The sequence below is a fragment of the Tachyglossus aculeatus genome, chromosome 20, assembly GCF_015852505.1.
Source record: "Tachyglossus aculeatus isolate mTacAcu1 chromosome 20, mTacAcu1.pri, whole genome shotgun sequence".
Classification (NCBI taxonomy): domain Eukaryota; kingdom Metazoa; phylum Chordata; class Mammalia; order Monotremata; family Tachyglossidae; genus Tachyglossus; species Tachyglossus aculeatus.
The window spans coordinates 21,432,736-21,447,077 of NC_052085.1; the positions used below are offsets into that span (position 1 = coordinate 21,432,736).

At 42.1% G+C, this 14,342-nt stretch overlaps 1 protein-coding gene across 9 annotated transcripts in view; it reads right to left on the reverse strand.

The window, feature by feature from the left end:
* The window catches only part of GRIA4 (glutamate ionotropic receptor AMPA type subunit 4), a 254,375-nt gene that overhangs the window by 56,661 nt on the left and 183,372 nt on the right, over positions 1 to 14,342 (reverse strand). For all 9 annotated transcript variants that reach the window (XM_038762187.1, XM_038762188.1, XM_038762191.1 and 6 more), the window contains 3 exons: positions 11,876 to 12,034; positions 8,977 to 9,144; positions 7,475 to 7,579 (listed from right to left, as the gene is read on the reverse strand). In XM_038762187.1, coding sequence (XP_038618115.1) covers positions 7,475 to 7,579; positions 8,977 to 9,144; positions 11,876 to 12,034 — 432 coding nt within the window. The remainder of the gene's footprint in view (positions 1 to 7,474; positions 7,580 to 8,976; positions 9,145 to 11,875; positions 12,035 to 14,342) is intronic.

A 14,342-nucleotide genomic window follows, 5' to 3' on the forward strand; every position in this document is an offset into this window, starting at 1 on the left:
TATAAGCGCTTACTATGTGCCAAGCACAGTTTTAAGCACTGGGGTAGATGCAAGGTAATCAGGTTGTCCCACGTGGGGCTCAGAGTCTTAATTTCCATTTTCTAGGTGAGGTAACTGAGGCCCAGAGAAGTGAAGTGACTCGCCCAAAGTCACACAGCTGACAAGTGGCAGAGCCAGAATTAGAACCCATGACCTCTGTCTCCCAAACCCGGGATCTTTTCACTAAACCACACTGCTTCTCAGTATATGTATCATATATGTGTCAGACCAACGTTCTCCCCACAAGGAGCAATACATCAATAATGTTTATTGAGGACGTACGGAATGCAGAGCACTGAACTAAGTTCTTGGAAGAAATCCCTTCTCTCAAGGACCTTACAGTCTATTGAGGGAGGTAAATGAACTAATTACAGATAAGGGCTTTCCAAAGGATGAGAAATACATTCAAATCCTCTGATGATAGCCGCCTTGGGTTTGTTTGGTTTTTTTTTTTTTAATCAGGTTCCTTTTTATAGCCTATTATGGCTGCAAACAATGCATTGAACAAAATTGGGCATATTTTACTGTTTGGGGAATGGGTCAGAAAGAGCACCTTAAACTCTATCACAATCATTGAGTAATCTTGGTATCATGCCAAACTTCTTAGGGAAGCCAAATTTACTTAGTAGTCACAACACCTCAGGTTTATTGATGTTGTCAAATGCTTCCGGGAGGTCTGTGAAGTATAAAGGTTGTGATGCTGTTCCTTGCACTTGTCTTGTAATTGAGGTGAGGCCAAGATCATGTCTACTATGCTGGCTGTGGGCTAAAGCTGCACTGGGATTCTGAACGCGTTCAGTTAACAGTATTTGCAGTCGTCTGCGAAGAAGTGTTCTGGCTAGGATCTTGTCTGCAATGGAGAACAGTGAGATGTTGTGAAAATTGTCACAGTGAGACAGAACACACCCTTTTTTGATGGTGCTGCTGATCCTGGCTCTTTTAATAACTGGGGTGACACTTCAGTGTCCCACTTTTTGAGGGATAGGATAGGAAGGCAGAATGGTCTACAGGGAAGAGCAGAGGTCTGGGAATAAGGAGACCAGGATTCTAGTCCTTTCTCTGCCACTTGCCTGCTGTGTGATTTTGGATTGGATATGTCACTTAAATTCCCTGGACCTCAGTTACCTCATCTATTCTCTCTCCATCTTTGAATCGGAACCCCATCTCCAATCTGATCATCTTGAATCTGCCCGTGTTTGATATGGTTCTTGGCACTGAGTAAATGCTTAACAAATAATAATAATTATGGTACTTGTTAAGTGCTTACTATGTGCCAAGCACTGTACTAAGCACTGGGATGGATACAAGCTTACTATGTGAAAAGCACTGTTCTAAGTCGCTGGGGGGGATACAAGGTGATCAAGTTGTCCCACGTGGGGCTCACAATCTTAATCCCCATTTTACAGATGAGGTAACTGAGGCTTAGAGAAGTTAAGTGACTTGCCCAAGGTCACACAGCAGACATGTGGTGAAGCCTGGATTTGAACCCATAACCTCTGGCTCCAAAGCCCATGCTCTTTCCACTGAGCCATGCTGCTTCTCTCTCCCCTCCTAGACTGTAAACTCCTGGAGGATAGGGGATCGTACCTACTTCAGTTCTACAGTGTTCCGCACTTAGAACAGTGCTTGACATATAGTAAGCACTTAACAAATACCATTATTATTATTAATAAGCCTGCATTACTTGTTCAAATACCATAGATTGACTGATTCCTGCTAAATACCAATGAGCCTCCATTAGGAGTGGCTACTGATCAATAAGAGACGGGACTTTTCTAATGAATATCTGAACCTTGAGAAAAATGCTTTTAATCCATTGTCATGGAAGAGACCCATTTCCTATTCTGGTTTGTTTCACTGTAAGTTCCGTAGATGGATCTTCTTCAGGATTCCTCCATTTCCATTATTCAACCATGGCTCTCTAGCACTCCATTTTTTACCAATGCGTTTTTGTTTTACATCCTTTCTTATTCTCAAATCCCTCACTCATCCTTCAGGGGAAGGTTTTAGGCAGCAGTAGGAAGTTTTTTAGCAGCCCACAAGACCTATAATTAGCCTAATCAATCAGTTACAGCAATTTATTGAACACTTACTGTGTGCATAGCATTGTAGTAAGTGTTTGGGAAAGGACAATACATTAGAGTTAGTAAATGGGACAGCTACCCATAAGGAGTTTGCAGTTCACAGGGAGAGGCTCTGGACTGTAACCCAACTGTTGTTTGTGTTTTTTGGTTTTATTTTAATGATATTTAAGTGATTTCTATGTGCCAAGCACTGTACTAAACCCTGGGGTTAAGTTGGCCATCATCCGTGTCCCACAAGGTGCTCACAGTCTTATTCCCCATTTTACAGATGAGGGAACTGAGGCACAAAAGTGAAGTGATTTGTCCAAGGTCACACAGCAGATGAGTGGTGGAGCCTAGACCTGGACCATATCCCTCATATGGCCAGGCCCGTACCCTGTCCACTCTGCCCAAGAAAGTAGTGATGGACTGGAATAATGGGATCAGTGGGGTTGGTAGCATCCCAGAAATGTCCAATATTTTCGAGTTGCCTTGTGTCCTCTTCTAGGGGACATTTTAGCCCAGACAAACAGCCCTCTGGAGACAGACAGAGAGACAGACTTAGGATAGAGACGGTGAAATGTGCTGTCAGCCAGTTTTCCTGGAACAGGAGTTAGACAAATTGATGAAACCTCTCTTAAATCTGTTTTGAAAGCCACTTCCTGTGTCAGCAAGTTTTCAATTCATCAGAGCAGTTGCTCTCTTTCAAGACAAACGGCATGCCTTCACTAGTGCTGCCTTTTTGAAGGGAGCTTGTTTCTGCAGTTCCGGTTTAATATTTCTGACAGAGTGCCCAAGTTAATTGCCACAGTGAATCAGGGATGAATGTGTCCATGTCATTTCACACTTTGTAGCGTCTCAAGATTTCTTGGATGAATATTATCTTATTGTGGATATCTTCAGAACATAGAGTTTTCAATTTACTTAAACATTTCTCTCCATGGGCATTACTCTAGGATCACACGTCGTTCTTGAAAAATTTCTGCTGTACAAACCATTCTTCTGTGCAAAAATTCATTTGAATTCCCTACTTCTTGCTTCCCACTGTCCCTCATTTCTCTCTCTGCATACAAACCGTATAATCTACGACTGGATTACTGCATCAGCCTCCTTGCTGACCTCCTAGCCTCCTGTTTCTCTCCACTCCAGTCCATACTTCACTCTGCTGCCTGGATCATCTTTTTTCACAGAAACTTTCAGGATATGTCTCCCCACACCTCAAAAAGCACTTCAGAGGCTGCCTATCCACCTCTACATCAAACAAAAACTCCTCACCATTGGCTTTAAAGCACTCCACCAGCTTGACCCCTCCTACCTCACCCCAGTACTCTCCTACAACACATCCTGTACACTTTGCTCCTCTAACCCGAACCTTCTCACTGTACCTCGGTCTCACCTATCTCGTCACCAACCCCTGGCCCACATCCTTCTTCGGGCCTGGAACATCCTCCCTTCTCTCATCCGACAGACATTGACTCTCCCTCCCTTCAAAGCTTTACTGAAGCATATCTCCCCCAAGAAGCCTTCCCTGACTGAGACCCCCTGTACCTCGTCTCCCACTCCCCTCTGCATCACCCTGACTTGCTCCTTGTTCTTCCCCCACTCCCAGCCCCACAGCACTTATGAACCTATCTATAATTTATATTAATGTCCACCTCCTCCCTCTAGACCGTAAACTTGTTGTGGGCAGGGAATGTCTGTTGTTGTGTTGTACTCTCCCTAGCAGTTAGTACAGTACTCTGCACATGGTAAGTGCTCAATAAATACAATTGAATGAATGAACATAGTTCTTGTGGCTGTACCTGAAGCACCGATGACTCTTTTGTATCAGTGAGTCCAAGGTTGATGGCCAAGTTTGTGTTGAAAGTAGGGCCTCCTTTGCTGGATTGCTTCTGCCCCTTCATGTCGCTGGCCATTGAGCCATCCTATCTTTGATTCCTTAAGAATAATAACTGTGGTATTTGTTATATGCTTACTGTGTGCCAGGCACTGTACTAAGCACTAGGGTAGATACAAGATAATCTGGTTGGACATAGTCCCTGTCCCACATGAAGCTCACAGTCTTAATCCACACTTTACAGATGAGGGAACTGAGGCCCAGAGAAGTGAAATGACTTGCCCAAGTTCACTGGGAGTCTTTCCGGCTCCTGGCCCCATGCTCTATCCACTAGGCCACACTCATCTATTAGCAAGGAATGTCTCTACCAACTCTGATAAATTGTACCCCGCTCAGAGCTTAGTACGGTGTTCTGCATACAGTAAGCCCTCAATAAATATGATTGATTCATTCATTCATTCAATCGTATTTATTGAGTGCTTACTGTGTGCAGAGCACTGTACTAAGCGCTTGGGAAGTACAAGTTGGCAACATATAGAGACGGTCCCTACCCAACAGTGGGCTCACAGTCTAGAAGGATTCCCACCAGCAAGGTTATTCTGCTTGTTATTCATGCTTCTCTGTGGTTGACATCTATGCTGAGTCCCTCGGAGTCCATCTTCACCAAATTTCTGTGGAGTTTCTATTTCCTGCTCTGCTTTTAGACACCCTCTGCTAGCACACCATCCCAGAACCCTTTGGGTCTACTGGAGAAGCAGCGTGGCTCATTGCAAAGAGCACGGGCGTGGGAGTCAGAAGTCATGGGTTCTAATCTCGGCTCCGTCACTTGCCAGCTGTGTGACTTTGGGCAAGTCACTTAACTTCTCCGAGCCTGTTACCTGTAAAATGGGGATTGAGACTGTGAGCCACATGTGGGACAACCTGATCACCTTGTATCCCCCCTAGTGCTTAGAACAGTGCTTGGCACATAGTAAGTGCTTAACAAATGCCATCATCATCATCATCATTATTATTATTATTATTGTTACTGCAGTCACCTGGAGGTGGGAAAGCCAATCTGACTGCAGGAGGTGGGAATTAGCATGGAGGGATTCAAACAAATTGTCTACTGGCTGGGGAGCTGTAATTAGAAGGGACTGAAAGTCAGCAGTGACTCATTCAGCATCCAAAAGGTCACTGTGGGCAGGGAATGTCTTTGTTATAATAATAATAATAATAATAATGGCATTTGTTAAGTGCTTACTATGTGGAAAGCACTGTTCTAAGCGCTGGGGAGGCTACAAAGTGAAGAGGTTGTCCCACGGGGGGCTTACAGTCTTAATCCCCATTTGACAGATGAGGGAACTGAGGCCCAGCGAAGTGAAGTGACTTGCCCAAAGTCACACAGCTGACAATTGGCGGAGCTGGGATTTGAACCCATGGCCTCTGACTCCAAAGCCCGGGCTCTTCCCACTGAGCCACGCTGCTTCTTGCTTATACTCTCTCAAGCCTTAGTACAGTGCTTTGCCCACAATACGTTTTCAATAAATATGATTGAATCAATGAAAAACAATGGGCCCAAAGGATGGGATTAACATTCATTATTACAACACATACTGGTCTGTTTACCGGGTGAGTCTTTATTTTGCAAAGTAACTCATTTGCCTCCTCTGACGCTTGCAAATCCCTTTTAGATTTATCAGACTCATGCAGAAATTGAGAACCAAAATTTATCAATAATATGATAGATCGAAATACAAATGCAGTCTTAGTTTAAATAAGTGAAAAAATAAGTATTACTTTCTTCCCATTTTAGTAAGGCAGCCAGTAGTAAAATTAAGACAATTGATCCAACACTGATGATCTTTTTTTGTTGTTGTTAAATGGTACTTAAGCGCTTACTACGTGTCAAGCATTATTCTAAGCACTGGCGTAGATATAAGTTTATCATGTTTGACACAGACCCTGTCCCACATAGGACTCACAATCTAATCTAAATAGGAGGAAGTAATATTCATTCAGTTGTATTTACTGAGCGCTTACTTTGTGCAAAGCATTGTACTTGGAAGAGTACAATATAACAGCAAACAGACCCATTCCCTGCCCACAGTGAGCTCAACAGTCTAAGCAACTGACACTTTTAGACTGTCACGCTTTCTTAGAAACATGATGGATGCAATCTCCCCATTGGCAACATTGTCTTCAAATGGAAGGGCAACTGTCATCCTGTCTTAAAATGTTTCTGTTTGTTGAGTTCAGTTGCTCTCCTTCCCTCCATTTCCTCTCTCCCAGACTCACAACCTGCAGGTACCACCCTCTCAACTCATGTATCAAGGGGGCAGGAAGAACATTTTCTACTGTTTCAATTCAAACTAAAATATATCTTAATCGTATATATCAGTTAATCATAAATATCAGTTAATCGTAACTGATATTTAAGCGTTTTCCGAGTGCCACGTACTGTACTATGTGCCTGCGAAAATTCAAAACAATCCGACTGGAAGCAGTCCCTATCCCACATGGGGCTCACGGTTTAAGCAGCTTATTTAAATCTTCCAGTTTACAGTTGAGAGCACCAAGAAGTTAAGCGACTTGCCCAAGGTGACTCAGAAGGAAAGTGGCAGAGCCAGGATCAGAACACAGGTCCCTGACCCAAAGCCCTGTGCCTCTTTCCTCTAGGCCACGTTGCTTCTCACCAAAAGACCTGTCTTATTGTCTTGCCTATAGAACTTAAGTGAAAACAAGATATGAATGAGGGAGGCCAATCAATTATTGTGCACAGCACTGTAACCGGCTCTTGGGAGTACATACAGCCCTCAAGGACTGTAATTACAGTCCTCAAAGCAAAAGTAGGCAAACGAGGTAAACTGTCTGGGGAATATTTCCTTGGTCTAAAAATAACCAGTCAAATTTTTCTCCCGGCAGATTTGCCACATGAGGTCTATAATCACGCGTGAAAGTAAGCAGACACTACACTAGTATAACGTTAAAATGATGCTTTCGCTAAGTATTCCTATTGGCCAGAGAGCCCTGGAAGTAATAATACATTTCATATCCTCTAAAACATTTCTGATGTTTGCCCACTTGTGGAATATTCATCAGCCTCTAAACGATCCATCCAATCAAGCCTTAGTTTAACAACGTGCCTGCTTAATTGGTATATTCATTTGTAACTAAAGGCATATAAACATGCATCCTTGTATTAACATCCATATAGCCCCTTTCATTATAAAATCCCTTCATTTAGCACATTCAGCATCTCACTTAGCCCGTTCCCAAGCCTGTATTTCCCTTTTGTGGAAAAATACGTGCGTTCACCAGGTAGTCCGTGTGTTATGTTATGTTTGCCAAGGGCAGGATATCAAAACATGTCCCAGAGCATTCATTCATCATCAAACATTGCACACTTTACAACAAAATGAAGCCAGATACTTTCTCCTAAATAATATGAAAGTTAGGAGTATTTAACTATAAGATAGGAGACTTTAAAGAGAACTAAATGTCTAGTAATGAATGGACTACTGATGACTATTATTTCACTGTGATTTAAGCACACCTTTCTAGGGCCCGTGTTCTTCAGCTCAAATACATCCATTGTGTAGTTGACTCTACGTCCGTAGTGGTCAAACTGAACATTGCCAGTCAATCCTTGAATTCGAACCTATGAATAATAACAAGAAACCCACCAGTATCACAAAGATGTATTGTACAATCCCCTTGACTTTCACACAAAAGAATGAAATTCTATTTATTATGAAAAGACCAAGGACAAAGATATTAAAGGCTTGAGCTGGAAAATAGAATTTCAATCAGATATACATGTTCACAATTTTATGATTTTGTTTAAAACCTTAGATTAAATCTCCCGTTACTTTTTCCTATTTTCTTTCTATTTTCACCATTGTCAATATTGCTTACATTCTAATTTTGTTGCTGTTGTTGTTGTAAGCACTTATTATGTGCCAGGCACCGTACTATATGCTGTGATAGAAAAGCGATAATCAGGTTGGACACAATCCCTGCCTCACGGTGGGGTCACAGTCTTAATCCCCATTTTACAGATGAGGCACAGAGAAGTGGAGTGACTTGCCTATGGTCACACAGCAGAAAATTGGCAGAACCTAGATTAGAATCCATGTTCTCCTGATTTCCAGGCCTGGGCTCTTACCAGTAGGGCATGCTGCTTGTCAGCTGTTAGGGGTCATTTTTTTTCAGTTTCTGTCCTCTATCTTTTAACATCCACCCAAATAAGAGACTAAATAATTGTTGTGAATCTTGATTAACCCAGTTAAAAGACAGAGCCCAATTCTTTCAGAGTAGTATTCATGTATTTTTTAAGAATGGTATTAAGTATTATAATAATAATGGCATTTATTAAGCGCTTACTAAGTGCAAAGCACTGTTCTAAGCGCTGGGGAGGTTACAAAGTGATCAGGTTGTCCCACAGGGGGCTCACAGTCGTAATCCCCATTTTACAGATGAGGTAACTGAGGCACAGAGACTTGCCCAAAGTCACACGGCTGGCAATTGGCAGAGCTGGGATTCGAACCCATGACCTCTGACACCAATGCCCGTGCTCTTTCCACTGAGCCACGCTTGTGCCAGCCACTGTAGTAAGTGCTGGGGTAAAATGAATATACTCGGGTTGGACACAGTCCCTGTCCCACATGGGGTTCACAGTTTTAATCTCCGTTTTGCAGATGAGGTAACTGAGTTGCAGGGAAGTTTAGTGACTTGCCCAAGGTCACCCAACAGACAAATAGAGGAGCTGGAATTAGAACCCAGGTTTTTCTGATTCCCAGGCTCTATCCTTTAGGTCACCCTGCTTCCTCGCACAAGACAGTGCAGTGGCAAAGCTAAGATTTAAACCACAAGAAACCCAAATCAATCCAATGCCCACTTTTTCTCAATTTGAATTAATATTAAAACAAACCTATTTGAAACCACGGTTGACACAGTTTCTAATTATCTCTTGCTGGCTTTCTCTTCCAACTACTTAAGGGATCAGGTCTGAATCCCTGTTCTGCATGTCAACAGTTTACCTAGTTGAGCGTTTACCTGTTTGAGGGTCCTCTCCATATCAATCCCTTGCCCCCAAGGGGCAGCAGGATTTGCGAGGCAATCTCCTGCATTCCCTCGTCTTGAAATGTCAATTTTCTGTCGTCTAAGGTTGCGAAAAGTTTCTGCCATCACAAGAACCCCATCGTAAGTCAGAGCCGATGTGTACTGACCAAAAAAAAAAAAGGAATTTTAGAACAATCGTTATTGAAAAGCATTGAATATGGATGATTGCTATGGGCTTTTATCTATCAGAGTCACTATGCTTTCCCAATAAGGGTGATTAGAGAACTGCTTATCAACTCTACAAATCAACTCCATTCCTTCCAACTTTATGAGTTTCTGGTACATTTTTACTTTTTTTTTTATTGTCACTTCAGGACAAGTGTCCTATCTTACTTCAAGCAGTCTACAGATTAGATAGGAGAAATATTGGAAGTCATTAATCAGATTTGGAAATGAATGGGAAGACAAAGAATAATGAAGTTTGGGAGAGTTACATCCAAAGAGACCTTCTGAAGTTAGGCAACTGCATATTTTAAAATCTTTAGCATTGTTTCTGTTCATTCAGTTGTATTTGAGTGCTTACTGTGTGGAGCACTGTACTAAGCACTTGGGAGAGTACAATATAATAATAGGCAGACACATTTCCTGCCCACAATGGGCTTTCAGTCTAGTCTGTTCAGTCATCTATAGGAAACTTCCCTTTTTAGACTGTGACCCCGTTGTTGGGTAGGGATTGTCTCTATTTGTTGCCAAATTGTACTTTCCAAGAGCTTAGTACAGTGCTCTGCACACAGGAAGCATTCAGTAAATACAACTGAATGAATGAAACAGGAGAGGAAAACTGGCATAGGCAGAATCAAATTTAGGTCATCACTGATTCTTGTTGACATTACCATCAGTTGGCAGAGGCGAGTATTATGGAATCTTAATAATAATATAGTGTTTAAGCATTTATTATGTTCCAGGAACTGTACTAAGCGCTGGGGTGGTTACAAGCAAATCAAGTTGGACACAGTCCCTGTCCCGCAAAGGGCTCACAGTCTTCACCCCCATTTTACAGATGAGGTAACTGAATAATAATAATAATAATGGCATTTATTAAGCACTTACTATGTGCAAAGCACTGTTCTAAGCGCTGGGGAGGTTACAAGGTGATCAGGTTGTCCCACAGTCTTAATCCCATTTTACAGATGAGGGAACTGAGGCACAGAGACATTAAGTGACTTGCCCAAAGTCACACAGCTGACAAGCGGCAGAGCTGGGATTTGAACCCATGACCTCTGACTCCAAAGCTTGGGCTCTTTCACTGAGCCACGCTGCTTCTCAGCTTGAGAAGCACAGAGAAGTTAAGTGACTTGGCCAGGGCCACACAGCAGACAAGTGGCAGAGCGGGGATTAGAACCCATGACCTTCGACTCCCAGGCCCGGCATCTACCCACTAGGCCATGCTGCTGTTACTGCATGAGGTGCTAGTACTGCAATTTTCTGTCGGCCTATTTACTGACTTCATTAGACTGTAAGCCTCCTGAGGGTTGCAGTAGGTACTCAGGAACTTCCATTATAGTGATCAATCAACAAATCTTATTGAACACCTATTGTGGGCAGAGCACTATGACGCATGCGGGAAAGTTCAATGAAGAGACTAAAGGAGCTCACATTCTACCTGAGTGACAGCCGCCCAGTACTCTCCACACCGTAAACGCTCAATAAATATGAATGATAAAGCATTTATGTCTGCCAAGACACGCTACCATCTCAGAAACTTGATAAATGTAAGCTCGTCTCTAGACCGTAAGGTCGTCATCATCATCAATCGTATTTATTGAGCGCTTACTATGTGCAGAGCACTGTACTAAGCGCTTGGGAAGTACAAATTGGCAACATATAGAGACAGTCCCTACCCAACAGTGGGCTCACAGTCTAAAAGGTCGTTGTGGGCAGGAAATGTCTAGTTATAGAGAAGCAGCGTGGTTCAGTGGAAAGAGCACGGGCTTGGGAGTCAGAAGTCATGGGTTCTAATCCCGGCTCTGCCACTTGTCTGCTGTGTGACCTTGGGCAAGTCACTTAACTTCTCTGTGCCTCAGTTACCTCATCTGTAAAATGGGGATTAAGACTGGGAGCCCCACATGGGACAACCTGATCACCTTGTATCCCCCCAGTGCTTAGAACAGTGCTTTGCACCTAGTAAGTGCTTAACAAATGCCATTATTATTATTATTATTATTATTATTATTATTATTATTATTATTATTATCATCATCATACTCTCCCAAACACTTAATACAGTGCTCTGCACACAGTAAGCACTCAAGAAATGATTGAATAAATGAAAGGGACAGGGGGAGGTCTACTTCAGCTAAAGCAAAAGTAGCATTTCCTCAGCTTTTGGCAGACAGTAGAAAGATATGACTAACTGCAAAAAATAAAACTGTCTCCTGGTCTCAAGTTGAGGGATGACAGAAGTTGTAGAATGGAATGCGCTTTTCATATTTGTAGTAGGTTTTGATTCATTATCTGATCATTGTGAATTACTTTGCACATGTAAATAGTTTCTAAAGCTAATACACTAAGAATAACAATTTTTTGTGACTGGAATTTCTTAGTTGAGCGCTCACAGCATCTACTTACTGAACAGAAACCTTTATTCATGTTCTAAACTATCATTATGGTAAACTACTTGAGTCAAATCCTTAATGGCAACATAAGCATTTAATATGTAAAAGGATTTTTTCTAAACAATATTGTGTAAATGAAACACTGTTGAATTATCATGCATTAAAATCATACATCTGATGTCACACAATATTCCACTGAAATGTCCTATGTATTTTCATTTTGGACCAAACATATCAATAATTCACAAGTCCAAGCCCCCCACAAAATCAAAAAATACCTTTGGAGGAGTTTCAGATCCAGGATACTCTCTCTGGTCCAGTTTTTTCCAGCGCTGCATGAGTTTGGTTACCATAGGAGTACTGAAATCTACTAACTGAAATCCCGTTACGTTGGCTCCTCCATGCATAAACCTCTCCAGAGAAATATCCTTGAATCCCTACAAAGTCAATTGGGCAAATTAGTTACATTATTCTGTGCTTACAAGATTCAGATCAGCGACCAAGACGTGAATTCTTAGCTGTTGTGGATATACAAGCGCTGACTACTTATCCTAGGGTTATAAACTCCTTCAGGGTAGAGAGTTTTGTCATCTTATTCTAGTGTGCTTTCCCAAATGCTGGTCTTCATTAAGTTTTTCAAGGGCACCTTGCACACAGTAAGTACTCAATGCCATTGATTGATCTTAGTAGAAAATCCAATTTTGTCCATTCAAAAATTAAATTCTATTGACAAAGTATTAAAAATGCCTGGAATTGAGGATGCATGCAGATAGTGAGTTTTTCATCTTGAACGTCAGAGTGGTTTCTAGGAGAGAGCCTAGAAACCGTAGAAGGCCTTGTTGGTGATTAGTACAGTGCTCTGCACACAGTAAATGCTCAATAAATATGATTGATGATGATGATTAGAGTTGGTAGGGGCTGACTTCAGCTGTTTCTGGCTCTGAGCAATACTTTACTTTCTTAGGACCAGTCAAGGAAAATCCATTGATGGAGGAGAGGAGCTGCTGCTTCTCACTCATTTTTCCCCCACTCACCATTCCCTGCTCTCAAGGTGTTGTCTGGGGAGATATTTTATTAATAATAATAATAATTAAGGTACTTGTTAAGCACTTACTACGGGTTAAGCACTGTTCTAAGTACTGGGGAAGATACAAGTTAATCAGGTTGGACAGAGTCCCTGTCCCACATGGGGCTTACTCTCTTAATTCCCATTTAACAGATGAGAACACTGAGGCCCAGAGAAGTTGTGACTTGCTCAAGGTTACACAGCACAATTAACTCCATTTAGGGGCACTGAGGGCTATGGAATAGCCGTGATTGGAATTCCTGTGCGTGACTCTGAGAAATTCTTGTGGTGGATTTCTGTATGTCTTTTTTTCCACCAGTTCAGCGCTTAGAACAGTACTTGGCACATAGTAAGCCCTTAACAAATACCATCATTATTATCTGGTTTCTAATCCTGACTTCACCACTTGTCTGCTCTGTGACCTTGGGCAAGTCACTTGTCTTCTGTGTCTCAATCACTTCATCTGTAAAATGGGGATTAAGACTGTGAGCCCCATGTGGGACAACCTGATCACCTTGTAATCTCCCCAGTGCTTAGAACAGTGGTTTGCACATAGTAAGTGCTTAATAAATGCCATTATTATTATTATTATTATTATTATTATTATTATTATGTCTCCCTCATCCTCAAGAACCTCCAATGACTGCCCATCCACCACTGCATCAAACAAAAATTCCTTACCATTGACTTCAAAGCGGTCAATCATTTTGCCCCACCCTACCTCACCTCACTAATCTCCTACTCCAGACCAACCTGCACACCCCGCTCCTCTAGTGCCAGCTTACTCGCTGTGCTCTTATCTCACCTGTCTCCCCACTGATCCCTTTCCTTTGTCCTCCCCCAGCCTGGAACTCCCTCCCCCTCCATATATACCAGATCACCACTCCCTCCACCTTGAAAACATTACTAAGGTCATATGTATATATGTTTGTACATATTTATTACTCTATTTATTTTACTCGTACATATCTATTCTATTTTATTTTGTTAGTATGTTTGGTTTTGTCTCCCCCTTTTAGACTGTGAGCCCACTGTTGGGTAGGGACTGTCTCTGTATGTTGCCAATTTGTACTTCCCAAGCGCTTAGTACGGTGCTCTACACACAGTAAGCGCTCAATAAATATGATTGATGATGATGATCTCCTCCAAGAGGTCTTCCCCGATTAAGTCCTCTTTTTCCCTGGCTGTCCCTCCCTATGCACCTGTGATCTCTGGACACTAGAGAGTCTCCACAACCCCACAGCCCTCATGTACATATCTTTAAATGTATATTATAAATTAACCATATTACTATCTGTCTCCCCCTCTAGACTATAAGATAGCTATGGGTAGGGAACATGTCTGCTAATTGTTGTACTCTACTCTCCCAAGCACTTAGTACAGTGATCTGTACATAGTAAGCGCTCAGTAAATATGACGTGCAGGGAATGTGTCTGTTAGTGTTATACTGTGCTCTCCCAAGCACTTAACACAGTGCTCTACACACAGTAAGGGCTCAATAAATGCTATGGACTGATTAATTTGTGTCCCCCTCCCCTCCACCACCACCATTCAGGGAGCCAGCTGAAAATATTTCGTTGGCTTATTTTTTCTCCTAAGAAAAGATCAGGTTGGTGGGTTTCTCGAGGGACAGAGGATCATCCACTCTAATAACTACTACACCCTGCTTCATACACAAT